The sequence below is a fragment of the Dermacentor variabilis genome, chromosome 9 (assembly GCF_050947875.1).
Source record: "Dermacentor variabilis isolate Ectoservices chromosome 9, ASM5094787v1, whole genome shotgun sequence".
NCBI lineage: Eukaryota > Metazoa > Arthropoda > Arachnida > Ixodida > Ixodidae > Dermacentor > Dermacentor variabilis.
In genome coordinates, this window is record NC_134576.1 from 85,507,476 (window position 1) to 85,533,511 (window position 26,036).

Sequence of the window (26,036 nt, forward strand, 5' to 3'; positions counted from 1 at the left end):
AGTAAGGGTGTACGGATATACGGAATTGTCGAATAACAAATCGAATATTGTCCAATCCGATTTGCTCTTCGAATCGAGTAGTCTCTGTTCTTAAATACGATTATCTTTAATACTTTCGAATATTTTCCATTATTAGACTTTATTAGCCAGACTTTGTCTGAAAAATTACTAGCATTATAACTCGACGAATAGTCCTTACTATGCGAACAGACTGTTTGTTAGATCCAAATGATTCATTTCTGCTATCATCAAACATGGCTCCGTAATGTGCACTGAAATAACAGAAACTTGTCAGCGCTTTGAATATACCAACATGTGAACGTGGTTTTATGTTACTGGTAGAAAACAAAAACGGCTGCTCGTTATTCGCAAGCTGTTCAAAAATTGTTTGATATTGATTCGATTCGCCTCTGGCGCTAATTGATTCGCACTCGATTCCATCTCAAAAGCTACCATTCGCAAACCCCAGAAAATGGAATGCACTCTGTTTCTTCTATTTTAGGGCTTCGGGGAAATTTTAGTAAAAGAAACCAAGCACTCCTCCCAGTGTACACGCGTCGTAATTTTAATTTGCGCACCCGCGACTAGATTCCGGCGATGATGTTGACGCCGGCTTGGAGCGGTCGCAGCTTCAACCTCAGAAGCCTGTGGATCGCGCTCCCCACGCCCAGGAAGATCCTCTTGTAGAAGTTGATGATGCCTCCCGCAAAGCCCCGGCAGACGGCGATGATTTTCTCGACGACCGTGCCGTAGAAGTTGAAGATGTTGTCCAGGATCGTGTGAGCGCTCCGCCGGTCGCTAATCTCGCCAGACGCGATGCCGCTGATGAATGCTCGAAACCTTCTCTCACCTTCTTGGTTCCTGCGTTACAAACAGAACGCGCATGCGTCGTGTGTGTGTGGGGTGGGGGGGGGGGCACTGGGAACGGCAATTGTTCTAGGCTATAACGTGCTCCGCACCCGCCGTGGTTGCTCCGTGGCTATGGTGTTGGGCTGCTGAGCACTAGGTCGCGGGATCGAATCCCGGCCGCGGCGGCTGCATTTCGACGGGGCCAAAATGCGACAACACCCGTGTACTTAGATTTCGGTGCACGTTAAAGAACCTCAGGTGGTCGAAATTTCCGGAGTCCTCTACTACGGCGTGCCTCATTATCAGAAAGTGGTTTTGGCACGTTAAACCCCATATTTAAAAAAAAAACGTGCTCGATATTTTAAGCAAACATGCATGTTAGCAAAAAATGCGAAATGTTGTGTGGACCCTTTCCCACGTAGCGCAGTATCTAGAGGCAAGCGACGCGAAGACGACGACAAGCACACACAGCACCAATTCCACCAAATATATTGAGAGAAAAAATTTGAGATAACTTCTGCAGAGTAGAAAAGTAGTATTGACTAGCTTGGCAAGAGAACACGAACTAGGAAGGAACAGCACCAACTGAGACGATCACGAGAGGGAGAACGACACACGACAAGCGCTTGTCCTGTGTCGTTCTCCTTCTCGTGATCATCTTAGTTGGCGCTGTTCCTTCCTAGTTCAAGCATGCACCATCTAGCCCAAACGAATGTTGTTCAGAAGAGAACCCGATTTCGTGACCGGCAGTCAGCCTGTGTAGTCTGTGCAGGATTGTGTATATTTACGCCAACTACGAGGATCCTGATCATGATATACAGGAGAATAAAAACTGCTTAAAGTGTGCACGGCAGGCATTACCAAGTCTTGACTGGGAGCTTACTGCTATCCTGGAGAGGAAACGGGCGCAGTCATTACATTCTACCTGTGCTAATATATGGGGCAGGAATTTGGAGGTTAGCAAAGAAGCTCGAGAACAAGTTGAGGAATGCGCAAAGAGTGATGGAAGGGAAAATGTTAGGAGTAACGTTAAAGGGCCCCTCACCAGGCCCCACAGCAAATTTCGGTCATACGCTGGAAGTTGTTACGTGTCCTCTTGAGAGCGTTCTGCCAGAAATATTTCTTTCAAGTCGGCTCATTAATAGCCGAAATAGAAAAATTTCGGTGCCGCGAACCCATTGTTTCAGAAGGCGAGCTCCACTGCAAAGCAAGACACTTTCTCCACTTGCCCCCGCAAGCGATATTCCTTCCCGGTGTTCTCCCATACCAGTCCTCGAGGATCGCGTGAAGCCTGTTTCACATGATGCGATTTTCGTCGCACCGGAAGTGCAATTTCCGTCGTTTGCGACGAAAATCGTAGTCGCAGTGCCGACCCCTCAATTTTCGGATGCGACCAACCGGTTGATCGCACAGTCGCACCGTCGCAGCGATAGCTGCAATTTTCCGTCGAAATTGCGAGGAGAGCTATTTCGCCGGTTTGTTCTGGGAAATGGCGTCTCGCTCAACAAGTGCAATGCGCGGAGACGTGGATTACCGAATTCGGTGTGCACGCGAATAGAGAATAAAAAACTTGTACCGCAGATTTCTACGCGTTCGGTAACACGCTACGCAGCAAATGAAGTGCATTTTCACGTTTGCTTCGTACACATTTGCGAGTTGGCACGAGACATGGCCTTTTGGAGTCTTCACAATTTTATTTTGTTGAATAGCAAACAAAAATCGTGTGTACAGAACAGCTTAAATAATTTCAACCTCGACAAGGGCAAATCACAAGACAGCAAAGTACCCGAATTTTTAACGTTGTGCTGAACGCGGTCTAGTTCAGTTGCATTTTCTTGTCGGTTTTCAAGCGTGAATTTTCCAATGCATCTTGAAAGGTTATCTTACCTCACTTATTAATTTGACAGAGCAAAAGTGTAGACTATCGTAATGAATCTCCTAGGATAGCATTAAATCCGTGGCTTGAATAAACCGCGTCGTTAATTTGTTTTCGAATATTACATGCACGTTAGGTTGCACCTCTTCTCTGGAGAAACTTTTTTTCTTGCACAGACACCAATAAACATTGAACAGGTAGCGAACTTTGTATCCTTACTGCACCTGTATTAACATTTGCTTTTAAAGGTAATTAACTCTACAGCTAGTAAATTAAGTAAATTATTCGCTTGCTATAGTGGGACAGTGACAACGTACCCACCTGCACCGTCATGTAAAACTCCTGCAACTCTGCGAAAAGCAGGCAAACAGCCTGTTCTTGTGGGGATAAAACAGTAGAAAACGACATGTTAGGGAAAAGTAAATCAAAACTGTGCAGTGTAGTCAGCGAGTTGCATCCCTTCCTGTGAAACTTTGAATCTTTTAAGTACTAGCAGTTCTTGCACATTCATAACTGATCAAGCGTGCAGAAACATTCATGCCTTAAATATTTCTAATAAAAGTTTCTAATAAGTTTGTGATCACATATATTAGTGTGTAAACCTATATAACGATATCCACTGTGATTACTATATTTATAAGCAATGAAATACCATGCTACTTGCAAGAACATATCATCCGGAGATTTTAGAACAAATGTATGCATTTCAACTATACACGATATGTGGTTTATTCAATAAAGGACCACAAACTGTTTTTCTGCAATGACACACCTTGACACACAGTTTTACCTACATACAGGCAAGGAAAAAAAACATCAGCAGACAAATGGTTCAATGTATTCGCTGCCACTGTGGCTATAGCATTCTGCTGCTAACACAAAGCGAGGGTTTGAATTGCCAGCCATGGAAGTCGCATTTCGATGGGAGCCATAGGTTAAAAAAAAGCTCTTGCAGTTAGATTAAGTTGATGATCTTTTATTGAACCCTTAGACTTACAAATACTCCTGAAAAGGGGGGAGGGGGAGGCATGCTTATGCATAAGCTAGCAGCAATCGAACGCAAAGGACACAATTCTAAAACAACCGTCTTTCGTGATAATTCGAGTGTGTAAACATTTATTGTATCAATATGCATTGTTCAACAGCACTGCACAAATAAGCATAATCAGGTAAAGTACTCTGTCAGGAAGCTGGTTCAACAGATGTACAAATGTGAAGACATGAATGTTCATAATACATCGCACGCACACACAAAGAAAACCTTTTTCAAGATTTATCCCTTCTGGAGGATATGAGTGGGCCATAAGCAGCAGAAAGAATGAAGAGAGTGAAGAGGCTTTTAACCGCAGTACCTCTTGCTACTCTAATAAGAGGAACGATGAGCAAAAAAATTCTGTTAGAGCACTTAAGTTAAACAGTAAATTTTTGAAAGACAGAAAATTCCAGGTGAGAGCTGGATGTAAATTTGGCCCATCCACACCAACAACACGGGAATACTACAAGAAGAACTACAGCCTATGATGTACTACAGTCTATGGGAAAGCTATCTTATACAGAAATCAAGAATGATGCAACAAGCTCTCGACAACACTGCAGACTTTCTTGGCCAGCCTGGCCTCTCGCTTTCTGATAAGTCAGCTTACATAGACGTCGGAAAAAAAGACTAGAATCAAGAACTACGCCAGATTGCACATTGTGCTCCATATAGCTGGACAAATGTACCTACAAGTCAACATCCACGAATGTTCAGCTAGTGTAAGACCATGACGGCAGAGCCAGCTCGTGGCTGAAACAATTATGCCATGCCTGGGCGCGAATTCTGCACCTGGTGAAAAGAATAACCTTGAAATCATGGGGGGTCGACGAGTGGATACTATGGAAAATCGCAAATGCTGTGCCTGTGTCCAAGGTATTGTACAGTATGAATTACCAGTAGCGCACAAAAAAGGCAACGCATCGAATGCAGGCATCGGGCAATAACAGGTCTTTCCGACTTTACCATGCTTGAAGACCTCTATGAGAAAGAGCAAACGAACAAGCACCTAGGCAGAGTAGAGTTGCAGCCTGCAGCACAAATTATTTGCCTCAAGAGCTCAGAACCTGGTCCCAAGATACTATGCCAGCTAGCATACGAGATGCAAAGACGACTACCCCTCCCTTCAGAAACAACCTCGGGAGCACCTGAACTTGAAAAATAACAGGCCCATACCGTGCAATATAGGGTCAAACAATTAGGCCACGAGACTATATGCAACTGCCAAGCACACAGAGGAGGTTGCTAATCATGAAGATGCAAGCAAACATCAGGCGCATATAGTGCGCTGATGTGGCATAGCAGTGTAACAGTAGTATGCCACTACATAATATTAAACATCATATAAGTGAGTACCATTCCAGGTCATCCTACACCTATAAAAGCGGAACTGAAAGCAATCAAAGCAGCACTTGTAGTGCAAATTACAGCCTGCAAAACACCCTGCACACCTGCCTGGATTCACCAGAAACTGTCTGGGCCTGCACATCACACGAGATTGTCAGGAAAATCAGGAGGTTGACACGCGACTTGCAAGCACATGGCCAAAAATTAAATTACAGGATACATAGCCATGCAGATATTCCAGGACACAAGCAGGCTTATAAGCCCGTCATAAGAACTGAAAACTGGAAGAGTTGGTGTGATCATTATTAACTAAAGCGCAACAGATAGACAATGGACAAGAACGAAGCGCTCTGCGTGTTCACTTCGTTCTTGTCCATCGTATTGCCGTTGCACTATACGCGCCGTGCACGCCGACGGATGCGCCACTGGTGGCCGCCTTGCGCAGAACACGCGGGAGAGGAGCCTGGTGCGCGCCGTAGTTTGTTTTGTCGTTGATCGTGCTTCTCAGTCTTATTCACGTTTTCAGAGCAAGACAGGCAACACCATTCGCACGTGTGGGGTGACCAAAGCTTCAGGGAATGTCGAAGAAGAATTGTTGCACGGTGGGGGGCTCAAATACCGGTGAAAACGTGCCGGCGATACGGTTCTAATCATTCCCGGCAAAGCCTCATCAGCGGGAGCAACGGTAGCAAAAATGGATCGTCGCTTCGAAAAGAAATTTTTTGTTCTCATCCTTTCCTTTGTCTCGTGGGTGCTTTCTTCCACTCGATCATAGTTAGACGCGTTAGCAACGAAGTTCGTCTGCAATGCAGCATGAGGTTTAAAGGCATTTCGCTAAAGTTCGGAATGCTGTTTGCCGCTTATATTGTTTTCCGCTTCTTTACCGCGTTGCGCTAGCTAGGCAGCACGACTGCACGAGCGCATTGCGTTGTATGTTAAAGCTACTGAAGTTTTCAAGAACTGAAATTGTTGGTTTCATGTGGCGCGGTAAATTCTCGCACCAGCTGTCGCGCACTTCATGTTTTTGCATCTATTTTATGCGTAGCTTCACACATGTTTAACTGTTGCTAGTTGCTCCATGCATAACTCTTGTCGATTCTTTTGAGCTGCGAAGTTTTCACCCTGCCTTGTTTGTAAAGGGTATAAATCACGCTGTGTCTTATCGAATTGATACCAAGGAAGTGCTTCTTTAACAGCTTTATTCTTTTCGCCCGAGGGCATCTTAGATATTGTTTGCGCTTTTAGAAATGTGTTTAGAAAATAGGTAGTTCAGGGCGAGAATTGCTAATAGCTGCTGCATATGGTATTTTTGTTCCATTTCTCGCTGAGAAGTTCGCGTCCCGTTTGGGAAGTCATCACACCTCGATGCTGCCTGAGCAAACTTAACACGCCGAGTGATTTGTTTGTTTCACAACGTAGTCCCTTCTTGCATGTGAGTTTTGTACTCAACTGAATTCTTTCTTATACTTACGCTGCAGACGACTAAACCGGGCCTTGCCGCCAGCGCTCATCTACTTTGACTGGCGCTGCTCTGCCTTTAAATATACCATGTGGCACCTCTCTCTAGTAATATAATAATGTACTGAAAAGTTAGTCAGTCTACGTTTCCAAGCAGCTTCCTTGGGGAATTTAAAATTGCACAAACTACAGCGGGAACGGTAGTTCATTGGCGTATGCAGCAGAATTGCATCGGTGGTACAGCGCTAACATGTGCTTTTATTAACCCGTGTGTTTGGTGACTTCGTTGACTAGTGTACGCGTATCCATTAATAAACTGGCAATTACTCTTCTTGAGGTGACTTTGATTGCACTTATTTGGCGATGTCACGTGAATTCATCGGCAGAAAAATCACCACGGCATATGCAGAGATTGCACCGTGCGGATTTGTTTGATATAAGTCTACACTAACTACGGGTGCTTATTATTCAGGTACAGAAGCAGCATTGCGGCAAGGGTAGAATAAAAAAAAACCATCTAGAGATCGCATCACTCAACAAAATTTATCAGCTAGTGAACATGAGATCCACGTCATGTAAATGGGGTTCATGGCGTTTGTCTGTGGGACACACCTTGCACGTATGTGGACCATGTTGTCCCAAACACCGGTAACATCGTGTTCATACCCGCTCGCACAGAGGTCAGCATCTTCCCTACAGCTGTCACCGCAGAAGAAGCAGCCTGGCACCCGAACAAAAGAGAAATCGCAGCCGCGAACTTCAGCCATCCTTGCTGCAAAGGGTTGTCGTCTGCTGCTGCTCCCGCGTGTACTGTTGGAAGCGTCCGCTAGGTGGCTTTCAGTGGCGCCTCTATAGGCGGTGCACGAGGCGTGTAGTTAATGAATTCATGAGGCTGCACAGGAGAAGAATGATACCTCCGCCCAAGGGCCTGATTTCACATCCAAATCAATGCGCGCGCGCACGCGCACGCGCACGCACACGCACACACGCACACACACATACACACACACACACACACGCACACGCACACACACACACACACGCACACACACACGCATATGTTTCAAGGGTGCACAGCATGAAGCGGTATCAACAGGATGACACTAGAGATGGATGAGGACTTACTTTTCAAATAAGGTTTATTGTAAAAATATGGCGATTTATACAAATTACTATAAAAAAGATATCTTTGAAGGCTACATAAAAATTGGTGATTGATGCGGCCAAACATAAATAAAAATGCTACAGAAAGAAAATACAGAAAAATTTCAAGTGCCGGAAAAAAATCAATACAATTACCAATCCTGCATGCCCGCACCTTTCAAGAAACACTGTTCTTATTCAATAGACAGACTGACAGCTTGCTTATGCAAGCACACTCTTCCAGTTCCATGCCATTGGGAAAAAAAGAGTTTCTTGGAAGGTAGCCACATGCGCACTTGGTTATCCCAATGTTCTTTCCCCTTGACTTGGATATCATTATGTACTTTCTCCCTTTCCCGTGTTTATGTTTGGTTTCATCAAGCGCTAGTTTTTATCAGGTTTTATTGCTGTACTACTTTCTGGTAACCTTTATAAGTCACTGCGTTTTCATAACAAACCTTTTAATTAGAAGTTAGCGTACCCTGTTCTTACTGCTTCACACCATACATTCTTGCTACATTGGCCAAATAAAAGATTTTATAAGGTACACAGAAGCATCATAAGGGCCATTAAAGTGACGTGTTGCAGTCTTAAAAAATTAAGAATAGCCTGGCCGCAAACGGCACCAGAGAACACATAGAACACATGATCTGACAACCAAAAGTTAAATGTACACACCAAGTAAATGCTGGCTGACAAGCAATAAACTGAACCTACACAAAAAGGAGGAGCGAAAATTAATGTGTGTTTCCTGACAGGAAATGCATCCATTTGTAACGGAGGCCATGCTGACAAGATTCTCCCAGCATTTTTAGATCTACAACTTCCATAATTTCTCTAAGCAGCCGATCTGCACAGAATGCTAGTTTCTTCCTATATAATCCACGCTCAGATGTTTAGGATCCATTGTGAGGAAGAAGCTAGCATTCTGTGTAGATCGCCTGCCTAGAGAAATTATGGAAGCTGTAGATGCTAAAACAGTGGGAGAATCTTGTGTCAGCATGGCCTCTGTTACGCTTTCAGAGATGGATGCGTTTCCTGTTGGGATTTGTATGCACACACATCAGATTTTGCTTCTGCTTTTTGTGTAACTTCCATTTATTGCTTGTAGACCAGCATTTACTCGGCATGTTAAATAAACTTTCATTTGTTAATACACCTCATGATCGTCTTGGTCTCTAGCAGAAAGGTGTTCACTCTTTCTACATTGAAGCTGTATATGCGTAGGCGAAACACTCGTGGTCCGATCACAAAAACCCTTGTGTGAGCCATTGCATTTGTCTTACATGATGGACTGAGGAATTTTTGGGGTGTGCATATAAATGCTTATGCATTTAAAACATATACATTTGTATACGTATTATCGAAGGGAAGGGACGCAGAGGGTGACGGGGTTAAGACAAGGTCATGATGTCATAATTATCTCGCAGCAAAGGTGTGGTGGGCCATTGGCCACAACAATAGTGACGTCGTTTCTCTCTCGCAGCAGAGCGCGCGTGCAGGAATCTCTCTCAGGGTTTGCAATATGTTCGAAAATGTGTCCCTGTATTTAATTAAATGAAATGTGCAGCCCTGGTTTGTCACTAGGTAACTACAGTGCATAACCGAGTCACAAATACTATAATTAACGTATTACAAAACACAAATGCGTTACGTAATTCAGAAGGACATTGATGGACCCGCTGGATTAACATAATGAACCACTCATTGCCCTTTCCATGATGGTGATCTTGCGAAGCGCGATGTGTGGCAGTCCAAATAAACAATGTAATGAACCCAAGCCAAGCGTGTGCTTAACCTCATTCAGAAACACAGATATAACCAATAATATAGAAAGACTTGAATAAACCATCGAACCCAGTGATAAACACCGGGGCCGCACATTTCAGCTTCGCTGGTTTACCATGTGTACAGGGTGCATGGGCAGTAATTGTTTTCTGTTATTATTTGTTAAGTATTGTGGAATGTTGAACCAGTAAAACACGTAAAACACGTTGGGCTAGTTGGTGCATTGTATTGGTGCGGCGTTCTTGCTGTTTTTTTTTCCTAATGTATTGCCCTTCTTCCTTTTGTAACTACTTTTTATTCCCCCTCACCTAATACTCCAACCTTGCAGCCTGCGAGGTATATAAATAAGTACATAAGGACATGTTATTCATTCATCCGCATACACCTCGCACCATTCCTTGCTCAACAAACGTCACTCTGTTGATGTCTCGCATTGTGAATCTACATTAACTGCCGTTTGCATTTCGGTATAGCTTGTGAACAGTGTAGTGCATAAACATTTCATGGCATTACGGTTATGACCTATGCGGTGCATAAGCGAACGTTGCAAAAGGTGACATGTTGGATTGTTGAAAATAAGGCCAATTGTATATATCGCAGTTACTTTAGCAGCATTTAATTGGCCCCTTGACAAAAACTTCACTTCGCATAGATTCCAACACGTGCACTGAATCTGCAGCTTTCTTTTTTCTTATTAATGTGGTCGTTACTGCATGGCCACATTGTATATTTCAAAACAAAATTCAATAAATTCGTTTGTTGCAATATAAAAATATGCGTACATCACTGTGATTGCAACATCAGAACTTGATACAAACATGCTCACTATAGGTTGCAGACAAATGCTCAGGACAAACTACAAAATTTGCATCCTGATACATTAGAAGGTGAACAGTTTCATTCCATGGCTGTCAATGAGAGGGAGAAAGAAAACTTAATTGTGTTCGTGGAACAAAAACGCCTTGATAAGCTTAGAAATAGTCATTGCTTAACGCTTTTGAAATGAATGATTATAGCTTGCTATCGACATTGAAGCGGCCTTCCGACAGCAAGAAAAGGAATCAGTTTTTCCAGCTGTGAACATTGAATTGCAAGAAATGCAAGCAGACATAAAATTCAACCAATTTAATCTGTTTAGGAATACAAAATTGGAATAAACATTGAGACTTTCATTTTTACTTTCTCTGGCTGAGCCATCTAGCTTGAAATGGCTCCTAAAAGCATCTCGTAACAATTTTGATCTAATACAGGTTAAATGCATGACTAACTGGATGACTGGATGACAGGAAGAAATCTGGATGATTCCTATAATTTACAGGGAAGAAACTATAATATTTATTAACATTAATAATCTAATAATAATATTTCTTTCCACAAAACAGGCTAACCCTGAGCGGCGTGCGAGGCTGGGCAGAAAGCTGAAAAACCTTACAGCAAGTGCGCCTGCCGTGCGCCTACGATCCTGCATTATGGATAGCGCGTATTGATGTGGTCTTCTTGTTAGAAGTTCCGAGTATACTACCAGCGCGACACACAGGACAACAAAGTGGACGAGAAGCGTGTCTTTTAGAATGCTATGTTACAACGTGCAGGTTTCTACAAAAGTGACGGTAACTGCTGAAAACATTTGATGCGTTGGCTTTTGCGCCTTTAGAAATTTATAGAGAGGACTCCCATATATATATTCAGAGCGCGCGCACGGCGATGGACGAACCAGGCTAGCGCTAAGGTTGAATTTCACAACACAATTTTCATTCCACGTCCAGTAATCACACAGATCATTTGCGGCTTCGTTCAGGGGCACACGCGGGCTTTCAGGTTGGTGCTTGTTGTTGCGTTTGGCGCAAGAATATGGCTAGGAGCAGGCACAGTATGTGCAATCACGAGCAATGTACACACATCGTTTGTCCAGAAGCTGACGCCGAGCACGGATAGCGCGAGGATCTTGTTGGGCTGACACGACGACTTCGTGGCAGCCGAATTTCGAGTACTGCATATGCGATGAGGGTGGCTATATGAACATGTCGATAGGTCATCTTGTAGATTGTTGTAGCGCAGACAGAACGAAACGGTCATAGAAGGCAGATGAGACAACTCACAGCGCTGAACCACCTGCGAACAGCTGTTTACGTGCGCCATGTCGCACTGAACTTCAGAAACCACCATAGCGCACTCCAAAACAAATCTTAACACGTTATTAAATTAATAAACGTGCATATCATTTGTTCCTAATCAAGAAAAGTCAATAATATTGCAATGTGAACGTTTTATTCATTACAATAAAAGAATTATGCAGCGTGTGCCACGACACCTGGCAGTAAGCAACCCTGGGCGTTGCACAAGTCGCATTGTTGAAATCGCAATCATGTGAAATAGGCCCTCTAAACATCGCATTGCGACGCGTGTGACTGCACCGATTTTCTTCGTCCCAGTCGCGGCATGTCAAACAGTTCTGACGCATACGTCACGGGTCCCACCTTCATTTTTATTTCTTTTATTTTTTTTTATTTTTTTTTCGGCGCTGTGCATTTCCCCTGACGGCGTCGCGCGCAAGCTGTTGCGATTCTGTCGTTTCGCGCAGCGCACAATTTTGCGCATTGTGCACAACGACACATGACTACCGGTATAATTCAGTGCTACACGAATACTGAGGCAGACGCAAGTGGATCGCCGAGCATGATCACGCGCTGGAACACGGTAGAAAATGGCATAGTTTGTAATACCTGCGCACGTGACTGCACGAACGTGGTAACAAGCAGACGAAGCGGAAGTACATCTCTCTTGCTTCGGTTCGAAGTAACACAAAAAAACATGCAGACATTGCATTTGTTTGTTTTATTTGTTCTTTAAAATTCAATTCGTCAATTCAGGCAACCGATCATACAAATAACAGATGTTGCCTTGAATAATTCTCGAAGTAACGTGTCTCGATGAATGACGTCACACTGCGCACACGAATACGTAGGCGCAGGGATACGAGTACGTCACCGTCCGGCTTGGAGCGCGGTCGCAGCGAGGGAAAGGGAAAACGGCGTTCGGATTGAAATTTTAGACCTTTCCGCGGCGAGTAGCGATGTAATACTTTGCAAACACGATCGTCAGCGCGCATTGTATGCTCTGCGCTTGTCAGCTCAAAATGGCCAGACCTGGTGAGGGGCCTCTTATTTAAGAGGCAGGCAGAGAGCGGTGTGCATTCAGAGCAAAGTGAGTTGACAATAAGAGAAAAAAATTGGAGCTGGGCAGACCATGTAATGCGTAGGACAAGAAATCGCTGGACAAATAAAGTTAGAGAATGTTACCAAAATACGGAAAGTGCAGTGCAGGACGGCAGAAAATTACGTGAGGTGATGAAATTAGGAACTTTGCAGGCGCAAGTTGGAATCGGCTAGCAAAAAACAGGGTTAATTGGAGATTGCTGGGTGAGCCTTTCGTCCTACAGTGGGCAATAAATAAGTTGATGATGATGATGATGATGATGATGATGATGATGATGATGATTTATACAAAAGGTGTTGCCACACACAATCAGTGCGCAGTTGCATCCAGATACTGCGATCATTTCGGTGATAATGAGATGGGTGCTTCGCTCAAGCAAGGCTCTCCTGCTTCAATGATTATTCTTTCCTCAAATATCAACCTCACCCACTTATCGAGACTTCTTGCAATGATAGATCATGCACCAAAATTTCGTGTACATTTAGAGAGAGAGATGTATATATAAACGAGGTAGGAATGGTAGGGAGGTTAACCAAGGACGTGCCCGGTTGGCTACACTACACTTGGGGGGCGGGAAAAGCACAGATAAGGAGAGTACATTACCAGCTGATCCTAACTGACGTTCGTAACCTTGTTTTTGTGCTGCCGCAGCCTTTCATTCAAGCATTGATCTGTATGGCTTACGTGCATTCTACCCCAAGGTTAAGAATTCCAGTTGGCCTCCGCGTTCGTTTTTTTATAAATTAGAACATACATTTACATGAATCATTTAAAAAAATTAATTTTGGCGAGGTTTATAGAGGTGATGGGTAAGGGGGAAGACGGGGAGGTTTATGGTAGGCTTGGTACTACTAAAATGGATTACGTGCTAAAAAAAAGAAACTCTAGGTCATGATAAACACAAGTGACCCTGGTAAATGTTAACTTCGATGAATCTTTCATTGTTTAATGCGCGGTACTTTCACGCAATATGTGCATTTCTTTTACGTTGTATAATCAAAGACTCCCGACGGTCGTTTTCATCGCAGAATAACTGCCTTGTGGAGGACCACACGGCGCACGACCACGGTACCACACAGCACCACATGGCTGAATCCCGCGTGGGTGTGCAGCCACCGGAAGGCATCGAAATTTCCCGCAACACCACGATGTCGCTCAATGGCAGCAATTAAATAAGCAAAAGGCACGAGACTAGACATGCGTACAGTGTTTCATTCGTTAAAGCCGAGTGAAACCACAACAGCTTGGCACATTGTTTAAGAGAGACGCAAACATGATGAAGCTGGCCAAATAAAAATTTGTCTTGCTTGAATCACGACACCAAGTTTGTAGGCTATCTTGAAATCGAGAGATTCTTATTGCATAGTTGGGAAATTATTAAGGGGTGCGCTAATTCTCATTGTTGAGTCTTAATTAAATACTAATCGAGAATTTCCAGGAGGGAATTGAATAGGAGTCTTTTTCTAAACTTTATAATGTAATGAACAGTCGCTTTCAAGATTAATATAAGATGACTTTTACATCCTAATATATTCCAACATTAAGAAAGCTTCTTTTCTTATCTTTCATGCCATGGATCGTTTGTTAGAAGCACGAATGGAACATGACAAGCAACTAAGCTGTTTATTCCCAATTGTGCATGGGGTTTTATTGTTTCGAGACTGCACAGCAGGTTGGGAGGGACTCCATGGTGGAGGACCCCAGGTTAGTTTTGGCCACGTCGTTTTGACCACCTGGAGTTCTGATTGTGTAATTAGGCGGAATGCAAAAATTTAGTCTGAGTATCTCCAAGCGACGGCAAACAACATTACCTTGCTTCTGTCCAGCTACGTGGCATTTGCATACTTTTAAATCGTGGTGCATGATACTTGGGACATCCTGTATCTATTCTTGGCGTTATGTTACAAATTCCATTGACCTCTAGGTCAAATGCCCCCACTAACCGCACTGAATCATTGCAAGGAGATTAGGCGATTGGCAATCAAATCAGACTCGTTTCAAGAGGTGCGCGCGGTACTCGAAACTTTGGAATAACGAATCAAGCCCGCTTGATTCGACCTTCGAATCGAACAGTAACCGTTCTTAAATACGAATATTTGTCGCAAAGATTTAAAATACTTCAAATTATCAAACGTGCGATCAATATCATCCCCGCGGTGATAGCAGAGATCAAACACGACAATTGTCGTAGTAAAGCACATTGTGCGTCACTCAGGCAGCCAGACTTTACCTACTAGGCCACTAACATAGCACTTACCATAGTGTTCGGACTATGCCAATAAATTGCTTGTTTGCTCCTAATGCTCCATTCGTGCTTTCAATAAACAAGGTTTTACAGTTTGCAGTGCAATAACAGAAAGTTGTTAACGTTGGGGATACACTCGGATGTGAAGATGAATGGTTTGAAGGGCAGTTCGTTATTCGAAAAGTATTCACTTTCGTTCTATTCGCTTCCGGCACTATCCGATTTATATTGGGTTCAGTCTCGAAAATTAAGATGCGTTTTTTAACTGCTAATTTATGTTATTATTTGTTATGATTTTCTAATTATGATTCCTTTCGCTTAGCGCTCAAGAAAAAAATGTCTGCTTATGTGCCTATATTCCTCTTGTTTTCTGCTTACGGAACTGCGTGTTATTTATCTCCTAGCGCTATTTTACTCTTTTCTGCGACTTTATTCACTCCTGTGCTGAACTTCGCAAATATTTCGCGATATTTGACTGATTCAATGCTTTCGTGCTCCCAGTTTCGCTTGTCCTACGAAGTGGTGTGGCCGGCACCATCAAAGGCGCCCAACCTCCAATTCAATTAAATATCAATAAAAAAAAGATTTTGCAGCGATTTAGCCATAAATGCGTTAGCATTACTTCCCACCTCCTCGGTGTCCCGGATATATGACTTAAACCTCGTTCACCACATATATATTGTGCAAACAGATGTTCAGGAGCTCACACTCTATACACGTCCTGCCTCTTCGAGGAGCGATGTGCAACTGACGGTAGTCTATATATATATATATATGCGCTTTTTTTTTTCACTTTGACGCTCCTAATCAATACTCTAACGCATAAAAAGTCGTATGTGAGAATTTCCGCGTGGTTATCAGTGCACTTACTTTCCGTGCAGCAGCTTGATGCGCGATTCCAGCTCTCCCAGTCTCCTGTTCATCCTGATCCTCCGTATGGTCCCTATGCCTCTGGCGTTGACCATCTCCTGGCGGATGGCGTCGCGCACGGCGGTCAGGTTGCGCTCCATCTCGCGCCCCTCGTGCATCTTCGCCTCGATCTCGCGGATCAATGGAGCCTCGTCTCGCAAGATCTGTCGTGTAGATTCGATAATCCAGATAATCGAGAAGATGAGAAGACGAAACACGGGTACATGTGCTACTGCATGTAGTACTTGCACTGACGTTACTAGTACCCCTGTGTTACAACTACATGCAGGTGCTTTAAAGAGGCTTTTTTTTTAAAAGTAAAACAAAAAGGACGCGAACGTGACTTACCAATATCTGTGCATCCGCCTGAGATGCGGTATCTTGCAAATATTTTTAATTTTATATCATGATGGGAAGCTTGAGCACTGATTCAGTAATTGACGGAGTTTTTTTATTGATTGAACATGTTCGTAATTTAATATCTCATAAGCACCATAACATTCATATCCAACGATCCCATATGAACTGTATGGGATCCTGTATAAATTTACCTGCGTTCCCATAAATTGCGATTAATTGATTGATTGATTGATTGATTGATTGATTGATTGATTGATTGATTGATTGATTCATTGATTCATTGATTCATCCATTGATTGATTCATTGATTCATTGATTCATCGATCGATTGATTGATTGATCGGTTTCACGTGTTCGTTTGGGTATGTATATTTATACGCCTCACGTAAGCTTTCTCCTACAGGGCATAATAACAAGGTGACAGAGAAAGACATGCTAGGAAGGTCTACATAGAGCTTCTTAAAGGTAAATGACAAAATAGAAAGATAAAATTAGCCGCAGAGCTTTACCTGTGCCCCAACACCGTTTACGATGTTGTGGAGACCAAAGCCTGACCCTTGTGGGAATCCGCCAAGCATAATATTCGTTTTTATAACGGTCGAACCTACATCGTTGCCCCTTTCTGGGACGCTGAAACCTGGACGCTGCGGAAATCCAACTGACACTCTGTTCGTCCGTACGAAAGACTCTCCGACGTCGTTTCCATTTGTCCGGATGTCGGGACGTGGAAATTGGGGAAATCCATTTGGCATGCTGCCCGTTCGCATGGCATTCCCTCCGATACTGTTCCCGCTCATTTGGACACTGGAGTCTGGGCGCTGTGGAAATTCATTGGGCGCGTTCCCTGTCCGTATGAAAGTCCCTCCCATGCTCGAACCTGGGTGACGTGGAAATCCACTTGACTCAATGCCACTATGTATGGCAGTCCCTCCCACATTGTTTCCGCTTACTTGGACGCCAGAGTCCTGGTGCTGTGGCAGTCCACCTGGCCTGCTACCGGTTAGCATGAAATTCCCTTCCACGTTACTCCCCCTGCTCGGAACGCTCGAATCTGGACGCTGGGGAAATCCACCTGGCCTGCTACCGGTTTGCATGAAATTCCCCCCCAAGTTACTCCCGCTGCTCGGAACGCTCGAATCTGGACGCTGTGGAAATCCACTTGGCCTGCTACCGGTTGGCATGAAATTCCCTCCCACATTACTCCCGGTGTCCGGAACGCTCGAATCTGGATGCTGGGGAAATCCACTTGGCCTGCTACCGGTTCGCAGGAAATTCCCTCCCACATTACTCCCACTGCCCAGAGAGCTCGAATCTGGACGCTGTGGAAATCCACTTGGCCTGCTACCGGTTCTAATGAAATTCCCTCCCACGTTACTCCCGCTGCCCGGAACACTCGAATCTGGACGCTGTGGAAATCCACTTGGCCTGCTACCGGTTCGCATAAAATTCCCTCCCACATTACTCCCGTTGCCCGGAACACTCGAATCTGGACGCTGTGGAAATCCACTTGGCCTGCTACCGGTTCGCATAAAATTCCCTCCCACATTACTCCCGCTGCCCGGAACACTCGAATCTGGACGCTGTGGAAATCCACCTGGCCTGCTACCGCTTCGTACGAAGGTCGCTTCCGTGTCGGAACCTGGACGCCCTGGCAATCCACTAGGTCCGATACCAGCACGTATGGCATTCCCTTCCGCATTGTCCCCGCCGTTGCTCTGGACGCCGAAGCCTGGGCGCTGTGGAAAACCAGATGGTGCACTGCCCGTACGTATGGCATTCTCTCTCACGTTGGTCCCACTTGACTGGCCACTGAAACCCGGCCGCTCCGGAAATCCGCCTGGTGCGTTTCCCGTCCGTACGACGGTTCCTATCGGGTTGCTTCTCCTTGTTTTCGTGCCCGAGCCCGGATGCAGCGGGAATTCGGGTTGGATGTTATCCGGGTTCACGACAGGCGCACCAACGTTGATCCCACTTGTCTTGGTGCCAAAACGTGATTTCTTCACGTGTCCTCCAGGCGCGTTATTGGTACCTATGCCTGGACTGTTGGGTATGTTTCCTCGGCCCCCTGAAAGAGGCAGAGGCGTAGAGTTCTCGTCATCATCAGCATCGGCCTGTTCTATCATTACTGCACAACGAAAACCTCGCCCGGCGATCTCCAATTATCGCTATCTGGCTTCGACTGACTCCAGCCTACGCCTGGAAATTTCGCAACTTCCAGAGCTGTAAGTGGTGTCACTTTAAATAAGAAGCAGCTGATCAAGGCTTTGTGAAATCTTATTTTGTCCTACGAATTTGGAGCGTTGTTTCAAGTGGGCTGCTGAGCGCACGGTAAAGGTATTTTACATAGGTGCAAGAGTTAAACGACAGCTAACGAACGACGCAAACCATTCTAGGCCAGACCTAGCAAATGTTTCACTAATCGCCGCTGCATAAAACTACCAACGGGTTGAGAGCTGCCTAATGACACAAGTATCCGCTGTTCAGTTATATCTACCTTAGACATTTTTACACACTAACATTACGCTTGTTGTTATTGGGGTGAAATTGGTGGTGTTCATCAATGCTGCCTTTCAGAAGCTCGTTTTTCACAAACGGCTCTGAATGATCGAAAATTTCGTACAGTTCTCTTATTATTATTATTATTAGTAGTAGTAGTAGTAGTAGTAGTAATAGTAGTAGTAGTAGTAGTAGTAGTAGTAGTAGTAGTAGTAGTAGTATTGATATGGGGTATGTCCAACTCCCGTGAGCGATAACGTTCACCAGTTCCGCCACTCGCTGGGCACTTCACCACTCCGTTTTGAAGAGAATAATAACGAGCCCCTTAAGAATGCGTCATGATATGTGTCATCGGTGAAACAATGTTATGTGCACCCATGAAGAATGTTACCGTATGAAGTCTTATTACGATATCGCAACGTTTCACTGATTTCTACACACCATCCTCGTTCACAGCGATGGTTTGCCAGCTTTGACGCACTGCTAGTGAGCGCAACATCACAGGTTTCAATGCAGCTACGGCGACCTCATTCAACGGCCGATTCTTCTTCGAGAACACCTGTGCACTATTACTAATGTACACGACACATCATTCCAAAAGGATGAAAATACTTCTAAGCCCTCAAGCAGTCTGCATATGATTATTTCATTCATTCATTCATTCATTCATTCATTCATGCATGCATGTAGTGAGTGAGTGAGTGAGTGAGTGAGTGACGATGAATATATATATATATATATATATATATATATATATATATATATATATATATATATATATATATATATATATATATATATATATATACTTTATTGTCACTCAAAAATATATTTATGGTCTCTAGAAAATGGCTTCAAGATTAACGCTGAAAAAACAAAGGCAGTTTTATTTCAACCGAAGAATAAGAATACCTGTCTTTGTAGGGACGTGGTATTAGGGTCTTCTAAAATTGAACTCGTCCCTTCTGTGAAAACACTCGGGGTCTTTTTTTATGAAAATATGAGCTGGAGCAATCATATTAATTTTCTTGCAGTCAAACTCTCCCAAATTACTCGACGCGTTTTCTCTATTCGCTACATGCCTCGGAAGATTAAAATGTTAATTTATAATGCTTTGTTTGCGAGCCACTTTCATTATTGCTGCCTTATTTTGGGCACCACATCTGTTACAAATATTAACCGTTTGCTTGCAAAGCGGTGGCCATGCTCCGGTCAGTGACAGACGACCACGTCACTGCTTTTGCAGCCGACGCGTCTCCAGATCCTCCTGATTACACGCAAGATGCCTTGAACCTCGACGGCCCATTACGTCCGATGATCGCTCCGGACCTCGCACCTGACCAAGCAGCCGCCCTATATCGCCTTTTGCTTTCCTACCGCGACATATTTGACACTGACAACCGACCACTTGGTGAGACATTCCTTTTTAACCACCGGATAAACACTGGTGATGCTGTTCCCGTTCACCGCCGACCGTATCGCGTGTCCACGACAGAGGGGCAAGTTATTCAGCAGGAAGTAAAGAAGATGCTCGCCAGAAGCATTGTTGAGCCCTCGTCGAGTCCTTGGGCGTCGCCGGTCCTGCTCGTCAAAAAGAAAGATGGCACCGGGCGTTTCTGCGTTGATTACCGCCACCTAAACCGAATTACTAAAAAGGACGTTTACCCTTTACCACGAATCGACGACGCTCTCGATTGTCTTCGTGGTGCGAAATACTTTTCGTCCACCGACCTTCGATCTGGTTATTGGCAGATTTCCGTAGATGAGCAAGACAAAGAAAAGACCGCTTTCGTCACTCGAGATGGCATCTACCAATTCAAGGTTATGCCGGTCGGTTTATGCAATGCCCCCGCCACGTTCAAACGGATGATCGACTCTGTGATTCAAGGTTTCAAATGGTCAACTTGCCTTTGTTACCTCGACGACTTCTTGGTGTTTTCTCCTACATTTGAGACGCACCTTGAGCGCGTCGCAGCTATCCTTGACGTCTTCCGCAAAGCTCGGCTCACATAAACTCATCGCAGTACCACTTCGGGCGCCGACAGATTACAGTGCTAGGCCATCTCGTGGATGCTTCCGGAGTGCAACCCGACTCGAAGAAGGATCGAGCAGTAACGGCTTTTCCTGTACCTCAGTCCGTCAAAGATGTCCGGAGTTTTGTGGGGCTCTGTTCTTATTTCGGACGGTTCGTGAAAGACTTCGCAGTAATCGCTCGACCACTCACAGAACTTCTGAAGAAAGACGCGCCTTTTACGGAGGGTTCCCCTCAGGCTGCCACATTTCCCCGCCTTATCACGATTCTCGCCAATCCACCACTCTTGGCCCACTTTGACCCGTTCGTACCTACAGAGGTCCGAACCGATGCCAGTGGTTATAGGATCGACGCCGTCTTATCACAACGCTAACACGGACACCACCGCGTTATATTCTACGCTAGCCGGCTCCTGACAACTGCAGAGCGCAACTATTCGATTACCGAGTGCGAATGTCTTGCTCATGTCTGGGTTGTTTCAAAGTTCCGCCCATATTTATATAGCAAGCCCTTCTCAGTAATCACAGACCATCATGCGCTCTGCTGGCTTTCGTCGCTCAAGAATCCTACTGGCCGTCTCGGTCGTTGGGCCCTCCGACTACAAGAATATCCTTACACAGTGACTTACAAGTCGAGACGCCAACACCAGGACGCAGATTGCCTCTCTCGCAACCCAGTCGAAGACGCGACCTCTACGTCTGATACTGACACCGACGCCTGTGTTCTCTCTGTTTTTCCACTGCTCCATGTCGCCGACGAGCAGCGCCGTGACCCCTCCTTGCGTACCATCACTGACCGCCTGGAATCGTCACTTGCCGACAGTTCCCTTCGCTTATTCACACTTCAAGATGGCGTACTCTACCGCCACAACGTTCACCCCGACGGCCCTGCATTACTCCTTGTGATGCGTAAACACCTTCGCTCGGCTGTTCTCCACGAACTTCACGACCTTCCCACTGCCGGTCACCCGGGTGTGTAACGTACCTACGACCGGATCCGCCGACGCTTCTTTTAGCCAGGGCTTGCTCGCTCCGTTCGAAGATACGTAGCTGCGCGTGAGAAATGCCAGCGACGCAAGACACCATCGACGCTCCCTGCTGGGTACCTTGAACCATTCGACATTCCCGCGGAACCATTCTTTCCGGTTGGTTTGGACTAACTTGGCCCTTTTCCTCTTTCTACCTCTGGGAACAGGTGGATGGCTGTGGCCACGAATTACGCCACGCGCTACGCCATCACCCGAGCGCTTCCTACAAGCTGCGCCACCGATGTCGCCGATTTTCTTCTACGCGACGTGATTTTATTACATGAAGCTCCGCCACAACTTCCCACAGACCATGGCCGGACATTCCTATCAAAAGATATCGTGGAGATCCTGCAGTCCTATGCCACGAGGCACAAGCTATCCACGCCATACCATCCGCAAACAAATGGCCTCACGGAGCGTCTCAATCGCACTCTCACAGACATGCTCGCGAAATATCTCTTCAGACTACACTGACTGGGACCTCATTCTACCGTTTGTCACATTTGCTTATAGTTCCTCGCGCCACGACACAGCCGGTTATTCCTCATTTTTCCTTCTGTTCAGCCGAAAACCAGCACTGCCCCTCGACACAACCCTTCCTGTTCACGCGGCACCGACCAGCGAATATGCACTTGACGCCATCGCCCGCTGTGCTCACGTAAGTGAAATTGCCCGTGACCGTCTTCTCAAATCCCAAGAGAGTCAAAGGCGTTTGTACGACCGGCGACACAGAGACGTGCACTTCCCGCCTCGTTCTTCGGTGCTCTATGGCCTCCATCGTGTCAGGTCGGCCTGCCCGAAAAACTGCTGTCTCGTTACACAGGCCCCCACCGAGTGCTTCGTGCCGTGACTCCCGTCACCTACGATATCGCCCCTGACGCCCCATCTGCTTCCCAGTACAGTGATATCGTGCACGTTACACCACTGAAGCAGTATCACCCTCCCAGTGATGACATTTAGACGCTCCGGGACGTCGCTTCTGCCGCCGAGGGATTATGCTACACGCGTGTGGTATTTGATTGTTTGAACGAGTCGCGTGGGCCCCGTCATTTGAGAAAAGAGGAGGGAGAATGAACTGGGCTCGCGCTGTGAATCTAATCGGTCAGCGCTGCAACCGCTGTTGTAAATATAAGCTGTAAATAATTGCTCGTCTTACTGACTCGGCCTTCGCGTAACAATATATATGACATGCCACTGTTCACTGTTGTCTGCAGTTGATCGTACATTTGATAAGTAGCGCATTTCGCGGCATTTTAAGGATACAGAGGGCACGCTTACACATGAATCACCATGTGCGTGTATCAGGAAAGCTTCATGTATTTCATGAGCACAATGCTCCGGGTAGCGCCCGCCAAGCGTGCATTCTTCAAGATATGGTGTGCAGCCACCGTTTATGCAATGATCTGCCAGGTTACTTGCGACTGAGCTCCTGAGCTCCTGAGCGCCCGCATGAAAACAGCATCTTAAACACAACTTTACATGTGCAGTTTATAAAAGCTAGTGCATGCTTCGTATAACATTCGCGTTATTCAGCCTTCTTTGTTCACCCTATGGCAAAGAGCGGGAAACGTATAAGGGGTTCCAGCAAGTACGGACGCGAGCACAAATAAAAATAAACGGACAGGACAATGCTGGTGCTCGCTTTTACTTGTGCTCGCCTCCGTACTTGCTGGACCCCCTTATACGTTCGCCATGCACCAACTGGCCCAGCAAGCCACACTACTAAAGAGCGGAAAGTTTAGTGCGTGAAGTGAATCCAACTTTTATTTCTATTTCTGCTGCTATATTCTTTAACCTACGGGGACAGTTTAACCTATTGGAATAAACGTCGTACTCACTGCACTTACTCAACTTTCCGCTCTTTGCCGTAGAGTGAACAAAGAAGGTCGAAAATGCGCAAATGTGATAAGAAACATGCACTATCTTTTATAAACTGCACATGTAAAGTCGTCTATGAGATACCGTTTTCACGCGGTCCCTGCCACATGGGGCAAAGCGGCCGAGGTATTAATGATCGCTTCTAGAATACGCATAATGGCTCAGGGGCTCAGTCGCAAGTAGCCTGGCAGATCACTGCATAAACTGTGGCTGCACACCATATCTTGAAGATATGTACGCTCCTGGAAAGCCGCCCGCAGTGCGCGCACATACACGCGCACACGCGCATGCGCACACCCGCAAAACATCTTCCACGTAACTCGCTTTATACATAACGACTTTATATCGTTTGCAATGACGCAAGTATTGCATAGTAATGTAGTCGCATGGCTTATATCTAGCCGTTAATCTATATATGTTGCAAAAACATTCATGTACTGATGTTGCTGCGCAGGTTAAGGAACTCTAAATGAACCGGATTGATCCCCAGTTACTTCCCCCCTCCATCAATTCCACGGTACTTAGGATAACTCGGCTTGTTATCTCTTGAGAGTAAACAACATATATATACGTTCGTTAGTATGCACAAGTTGCGTAATGCCGACAGTAGGGGGTGTGAATAATAACACAGCTTTCTGACAAAATGAAATATGACCGGGAAAATAGCGCACGCAACGTTGTTAAAAGATGTCGGCAACAGCGAAAATTCGAATTAAGCTGTAACTTCGAAAATTCGCGTTTCTCTGCGCCCTGTTTTCCCCTGTCATGACAACAAAATTCGTGCATGTGGCTCTAGTCTAATTACCGCGCAGAATCACGCACTGTTTGTAAAACCACTAAGTTTAAGATTTTTTATGTCATGCTGTCATTTACGCGCTGGTTTCTGCATGAACCGCCAAACATTGCGATTAAGGTAAAAATGCATTCATGGAGAGGGCAATGATCTATCTTCACATCAGGCCGTACATCTACAAGCTTCCTGGTAACCTCATATTGTCGATCACCCGCCGTGGTTGCTCAGTGGCTATGGTGTTGGGCTGCTGAGCACGAGGTCGCGGGGTCGAATCCCGGCCACGGCGGCCGCATTTCGATGGGGGCGAAATGCGAAAACACCCGTGTGCTTAGATTTAAGTGCACGTTGAAGAACCCCAGGTGGTCAAAATTTCCGGAGTCCTCCACTACGGCGTGCCTCATAATCAGAAAGTGGTTTTGGCACGTAAAACCCGAAATATTATTATCATATTGTCGATCGTGCCCCAGTGGTACTGCCGTTCTTAATGACGCTAGCTTGCCACAGCAAGGTTCTCTTGCATGAGAATTGTAGCCGTTTATCCACTTTTAATTCTTATTCGGTTATTTTCAGGAATGTCGTAAGGGTATCTGTTTGTAATGTCAAAAATAATTTATCCATCGCCTTTTGTCGCAATACCATCGATGTTAAGCGGCATGCATGCTCAGAAAAGTTATTGATCTGTCCGCTGATGAACTGGTCATAAAATGCGTAATTTTTTTAAAGTTATCATCTTCGTTCTAAGTCTAATGGAAAAAGCACACAACACAGCTGAACCTGTAAACATTATGAGGAAAAATTCAATATTTTCTTTGAACGAAGCAGCGCCAAGTGACAGTAAAATGCATCATCTGTGATTCTCACGATGATTTAAGAAGTATACAGCATCAAAATGTGCATTAGTAAGATAAGTAGTAGATGCACGCTATGTGGACAACAAAGCATAGGTTACCGGTCACGATGTGTGTGTGTATATAACCGAATCGGTAGCTCGTGAGCCAGAAGCTTTCAAATTGTTATTGTCTGGTTCAAAAGAGCAAGAACGAACGAACCAATAGCTCGACCTGTATGGATTACGCGGTTCTTGCTTAGCATCCTTCTGTCATGTCGCCCACGTGACGCTATTTTAAAGTTTTAGAACCGCACAAAATGCTGTCACTGTACTAATGCGCTCGCTATTTAGATGAACGATTTGTTACTCCACGCCATAAAGCGTACGTTACATGTAGTACCAGAAGGCTTCTGGCCATAAGCAGGTTCGGTTTACGCTTACCGGCTACTTGGACCTGGGAAACGACTCCCACGGCGCAGGCAGCCAAGGTGATGAGCCATGTTGGCTGCCGAGGTGGCAGTGGCATCGTCGTTGGTTCCCGCCGAAGTGCGAGCTTCACTCTCGAGCGATTGGCTAGTTTTCTCTTTTTTTTTTTTACCTTTCCTCCATCTCTGCCATGCCTTCTCTCCGCTCGCATTTTATATTGGCATTCTTTCGCGTTTCTCGGAAAATAAGGAAAAAGAGTGTCGAGACCAGTCGTACAGCATATCGAAGTATGCGCGTAAACCTCAGCAGCGCCCAATGAAACGTTGTCAGT

General features: G+C 45.2%; 1 protein-coding gene across 1 annotated transcript; it reads right to left on the reverse strand.

The window, feature by feature from the left end:
- Nucleotides 1–543: 543 nt before the first annotated feature.
- LOC142557044 (uncharacterized) lies at nucleotides 544–25,826 on the reverse strand. The gene is made up of 4 exons (XM_075668591.1): nucleotides 25,721–25,826; nucleotides 16,734–18,289; nucleotides 15,826–16,028; nucleotides 544–861 (listed from the first exon to the last, which is right to left on the reverse strand). Exons 1-4 carry the CDS (start codon nucleotides 25,803–25,805, stop codon nucleotides 585–587), a joined length of 2,121 nt encoding a protein of 706 aa, XP_075524706.1. The 5' UTR covers nucleotides 25,806–25,826; the 3' UTR covers nucleotides 544–584.
- Between the last annotated feature and the right edge of the window lie 210 nt (nucleotides 25,827–26,036).